At 39.5% G+C, this 6,000-nt stretch overlaps 1 protein-coding gene across 3 annotated transcripts in view; it reads left to right on the top strand.

The window, feature by feature from the left end:
• Positions 1 to 5,725, top strand: part of LOC109060942 (neuronal PAS domain-containing protein 1-like) — a 51,267-nt gene extending 45,542 nt beyond the window's left edge. For all 3 annotated transcript variants that reach the window (XM_042739157.1, XM_042739155.1, XM_042739156.1), the window contains 2 exons: positions 2,250 to 2,362; positions 2,454 to 5,725. In XM_042739157.1, coding sequence (XP_042595091.1) covers positions 2,250 to 2,362; positions 2,454 to 3,421 — 1,081 coding nt within the window. In that variant the 3' untranslated portion in view covers positions 3,422 to 5,725. The remainder of the gene's footprint in view (positions 1 to 2,249; positions 2,363 to 2,453) is intronic.
• The last annotated feature ends 275 nt before the right edge of the window (positions 5,726 to 6,000 follow it).

Consider the following 6,000-nt stretch of genomic DNA (forward strand, 5'->3'; position numbering starts at 1 on the left):
CATTACACCTTACAAAATTTCAATATAATTATATAAAAAAAAATTAGACTACCTTGTAAAATGTCAATATATTTATAGAGCACAATTAAAAACAATGACAGTTGACCAATGTGCTGTTGAATGATTTAAAAAAAAGGATTCTAGAACATAATATGAAATAAACGATGATAAAACATACTATGTAACAATTTTGAATTGAAACAATAGATCCAAGGGATTTTGTTTCCGTCCTGTGTGTCAATTTTTTTTCCCGTCGCTTTATGATGAAATGGGCTTAGAGCATTGACGACGTGCCCGGAGAAGCTGCTGTTGCACAAAAGGGAAAGGGGGGTGGCGCTGTATTGAAAACCTGTCTAAACAAACACTTAATAAGAGTATTCTGAGAGAGAAGAGAGTGGATGCTAAGTTCTTGTTATCATTGGTATCAGAGAACAGATTCATTCTCAGGTTCTTTATATAAAATATCATTTTTATTAATTCTCCACTGAATTATGTTTTCTGAAGAGTACCGTTTTATGGTTTTAAGAAAAAACAATCAAAACAATTTCAAATGTAGCTTGATGCTAATTGTACCTCTAATTATATTTTAAGATGTATACTTGGAAGCATTATAGATAGTTTGTGTTTCTGGTGTAGAATCCAACTTTATTTTAATTTACTGCTGTTGAGTGGCAGACAATGTTAAATCTATATATGAAATACATATCTGAGAAAAAATGCATTGTTTCTCGGTCGCCACCTAGTGTGCAAGCATGAATTCCCCTCGATTTTTCACATCATGCTCAGTGTGAAATGGTCTTTAAGATTAGGCTTGCTGCGGTAGTCAGTGTTACTGGTATTTGTACGGAGTTTGTCCATAAACCAAATACATTACTTGCCTACCACGGTACTGCCCCCACTGTCATTTTGCTTTTTTATAGAAATAAAAACCATTTAGTTTAGCTGGACAACATACGCTATAGTAAACTGAAAATGTTTGCTCTGCTCCATACAGCTCGTGCTGCAGAGCAGCAGCAGGAATCAGAGTTCACTAATCGCATGAAGAGGCACTTTCAGCGTGAGCACTTTGAGTGTATAGTCTGGTTTATACTCGCCACGTCGGCATATATGCATGGCAAAAATTACATGAATACTGAGGAAATTATGGCGGACAGAGGTTTGGTTTTCAAGCGAAATGTAAAAGTAAAGTAAAAGACAGACCAGAGAAGGTGTATATGTTGGTTGTCTTTGCAAAAAAACACGCAAGCACTCTTACCGACAGCCTATTTACTTATTTATTTATTTATACACACCAAGATTGCGAATTTGAAGATGAAAGCATCTAAAGTGTTGCTAGTAATACTGGTTTTGTTTTGTGGCATGTTTTTTCCTCACTATAACATCCCCACTCAGAATTTGCCAAACAAGTTATTTAAAAGTTGTGATGGAAAAAGGTAGCATCAGATCTTTTCTGAGTGAAACAGAATTTTGAGTAGGGTGAGAACGTTTATTTTCATTTTATTGGTTGATTGGATGGAGGCAGATCTGAATGTGAGCCTGCAGTCGATTGCAAGAAAGGGATACCTTAAAATGCTGTTTAGGTAGGCAGCTTACTTATGTTTCAGAACAGGTACTATATAAAATTTCAGTACTAATGGAGCGTAGCGATAGTTCTGGCAGGCCATGTTAGTCAAGCTCGCATCAGCTGACACTCAGCTAATACACGTCTACCTTCACGACACCAATCATAATTCCCTTCATAAGGTCCCTTCAGGCATTATTCAGCAGCTATCGCTCGCTCAGGAAGTAATCACCCACCTCCATCCTCCGCTCCTCCTTTCGTCCAGTCAGGACTTGGCAGTGAATATATCAATGAGTCAGACCACTGAATCATGTTGTTAAAATAATAATGTAGAACATTATTGGTATCTGCTATATTTATCATTGATGTTGGTTCTGTTCTGTTACCCTAGGGGGGTATTCTGATCTTCCTGTTCCCATCCATGCTAGGCTGCGTGGATGGACAGGGAGTGTTTGTCTAGAACAGAACCATTCCCCCAATCTAAAATGTATGCCAATTGTAAGTTATATTGGCGATAGTGGTCCTGACAGAATTAAAGTTAGTATTTGTACAACTTGTTGTGTGATTCAACCATACTAAATGATTGGAGAACACTCGGTTAACATGTGGCATAGAGTTTAGTATTTAGACTGTTAAATGTGTAAAGCTCCCTAAGGTAAACTGCTCACACTTTTATCTGTATTTTCAGTCGACCAGAGCTCGCAGACATGCCCCTGGACTTATTACAACTCCCAGAAAGCCTGAGGGCAGAAAGGCTTCAAGCAAGCTCCTCCCCACGTGACACCTCTCCAAAGGCACAAGGTATGCTTTTAGTCCCTCACACAATTATCCATACACACACTGGTAGTACGTTACTCAGCAGCCCAAATCAGCAGAGTTATCTTTACTTCAGGCACCACAGAGACGCAACCACTGAAAGGCAGGACCGAGACAGACCACAAAGGGAAGGAAGCCTTCTCACACACTGCTGCCAGCCGATCAGAGAACACCAGAAAGAGATTGCACCAGTCTGATGCTGAAAGCGGTCCTTTTGAGGTGAGGAGGCGGATGGAGGTGTTTCGGCAGAGAGAGGACAGCCCATGTACCTCCTCGGACCAAGCTAGCGACAGCGAGGTGGAAGAGGACGATGAGAGGGAGAGCGAGTGGGACCACAACCCCACCAGAAAGCGGGTGAAGAGTGAAGAGGGGCAGTTGAAACAAGGCAATGGGGCCAATGAAGCAAGTAAGATCCACAACGGTCGTGCAGTGATCCAGCATCTTAAGAGTGTGGTGACCAGTTCCGGGTCGAATATTAAGACTGAACAAGAAATAATGGGAACAAGTGTAGGTGGGGGTTCTGGGAGGCGTTGGAGCCAAGCTCAGCCCAGCAGTGGGGGAACCAATGGCAGCAGTCCACCTTCCCAACCTCAAAACTCCACCTCCACAGAAGCTCCATCCAAGGGTCTGTTCAACCCACCCTCCCCGACCCTGTCGCCGTCCATTCTGGCCTCATCCCTGCCCAGAGATGATCGGTCCATCCATGGAGGGCGCGCTCCGGATTTCGAACTGCTGCAGAGACTGACTGCTAGTGGGGCTGCAGGACGTGTGCTATTTCATCCCCTGGCTCTTGGCCCACAGGGGCCTCAGAGTCTCTATGCTCCCAGCACTATTCGCTACGCTCCACCTGAGATGTCTACAGCACATTCTGAAGGGCACCGCTCAGACCATGTGGCCAAAACTCCCACTTTCTTTCCCCACTTGCAAAGGATCACCTCTCTGCCTCCCTTCAGTGGTTTTTCTCCAGCTGAACCCACTTTTCCTCCAACTCTGCCCTTCTGTATGAATGGACTGAGGGGAGCAGCAGGGACAGATGAGGACTGAAGGACAAAGACAGCAAAAAATGTAAAGGGGTGGCGGAAGAGGTCGTAAAGGACAGGGCACAACGTTGAGAGAGGAACTGCAGAAGAACTTGGGGTTTTTCAAGCAGTCTTCCGAGCATCCTCTCCAGATATTTCTCTGTTAATTTGTTAGTGTGTCTTCCTCTCTCTGGACAAGCAGTCAAAGCCATAATGAACATATGAAGGACATCATGCAACATACACAAAGGGGCCATCATTGAGGCCTAAACCACTGCAAATACAGGGCTGTCATGTGGAAGGAGAGCCGAAGACGTTGTCCTGGGGTTGCGTACAAAGGTCCTCTTTGACCCCTAGGGAGATGGGCCCACATATAAATTTTTTTCCCAGGTCCCCATAGATTTAAGAAACCACACAGGAATATGCAAGTATGGACAAAAGTAGAATGGCGGCAATTGCCAAAAAAGACATTCCTAAGGAAACAATACATAAGAAAGCACAGTCCACAGATCCCTGACTGACAGAGGGGTCGTACTAAAAATAAAGATTAGAACTTTTGAACAGTGTAGAATTTTCATTTTTGTATTAAAAAAAGAATTGTCTTTAAACATCTAAAAAGAATCACTTGAAAAATGATTAATTCAAGGTCATAGCCATATAGATAACGCTGAGTTAAGAGACTCCATACATGCAAATCCTCCAAAAGATTTTTTCCCCCCACAAGACATGAGCAGATATCATGGACTAATCTTCCTATAAGAAATTTGGGGGGTTTGGGGGGTGGTGGGGGTGGTTAAGTGTGTCTATTTGTCATGTATCATGTCTAAGCACTTATAGTATATTGTTGCATACATGTAGCACTTCATCCATGGCCAGACATTCTAGTTCTTCTACTGTAAAAACCACAAGAATTAAGTTTACAATAGTGGTGCCAGAAATATGCCGATGATTCCAGAAACTAAAGTGTGGAGAAAGTTGTCTGTTATATAAAGGTGTAATGTTTTATTCTTAAAATAAATTGTCCACTGGATATCACAAACCTTGTCATAAACATGTCCGGGTACTATTTCACTCAAAAATTAGTATTTTGCTTATTTATATTCCTTTTTTATGACATTACTGAAATGTGAATTAAGTACATTTACTATAAATTCTCATTACTGTAATGCAAAAAGTACTTGCATTTAGTGAAAATCACCCAAAAAAAAGTATAAGACAAGTAGACACATTACTCCTTGAAAATTTGGGGGAGAATGTGCACAAATTTCATTAAAATAATACCAACTGAAAAAAAAAAAAAAAAATTATTAACGGTCCTAAAAATAGACTTTTTTTGGATTTTGAAGTAAATATTACCTGTGACACTGAGATTCACCCCATCATGTAAAGCTAAGGCACACTTTTCCAAAACCTAGTGAGCTGCGTAGCATTATAAGGCATTTTCCATGCTCCTGATGTACTGTAAGACAGACAGTAAAATAGTAAATATTAAAATGAGATACCTCCTATTTGCCAGATTCTAAGGTCTCATTTGAATGTACGTCCCAGAATGCATTGCAGCAGTGTTTGTGTATACAATATATTCTTTGTGCTCAAAGTATTTTTAGCTTAGAAACAAGCTAATGTAAAATTATTGGAATCAAAGAGTTTTCTTTTGCGTACTTTTTGTCTGTTGACATAAAAAGTGAGGCAGCTCACTAGATTTTGGAGTCAGGGTGTAGAACAATAAGGTCTATGTTCTTTAAAAATGTTAAAAAAATTAAAAATTATACCTTTCATGAGGATGAATAGATGACAAAAAATTTAATCCCTTTCAGGTTGTAGTCACTAAAATAGTTTTATGGATAAAAATATGGATGTTGTAAGTGGACCACGAAAGCTATTAAGTTCTGGTAACTGATGAAACCACAGTGAAGATAACAATGTGGTTTAAGCAGTAACTAATTACAAAATGACAGATACAAGATTCACCATGTGAACATGTTCAAGGTTTTTTGTTGTTTTTTTTCTGTGTGTATGCAGGTTTTTCTGCCCATGCAGTATTATCAGATATGATGGTTTTCAGTAGCACTAAACAATATGAGATGGTTTTTATTTTTATTTTATTTGTGATTGAGGGTGAATGTGTAAATAGTTGAGAGAATCAGTCCTGAAAAATCAGCACGAGTTGGTGTTCCCCTAACCTTTACCATCACTGTGATTCTAACTTCTTTATGATATGTTTGTGAAAATACAGCACCGTGAGCATTAAATGAAAATGATACACTGTAAAAACAATTATTATGATTATCCAAACAACAATAATAAACTCTATTCCAATAATAGAGCATTTCTTTGTGATGTCGTTTTGTCCTTTGCATATTTAAACTTGACCAGTCAAGATGCATCAGTGGTTCATGAATAAAGAAATTAAAAGGGGTTTGGAATGACATGAGAGTGAAAAATAATGACAATTGAATCAATTGTTATCATTTACTCACCCTGATTTTCCAAACCCATGGCTTTTTGGTTATGCAAAATCAGTAAAAAATTATACTGGTTGCTCAGTGAGCGATATACCAGCAGACACGATTAACCAGTAGAATTTTTTGACTATAGTCTCTT

Source organism: Cyprinus carpio, chromosome B15, assembly GCF_018340385.1.
Source record: "Cyprinus carpio isolate SPL01 chromosome B15, ASM1834038v1, whole genome shotgun sequence".
Taxonomy (NCBI): domain Eukaryota; kingdom Metazoa; phylum Chordata; class Actinopteri; order Cypriniformes; family Cyprinidae; genus Cyprinus; species Cyprinus carpio.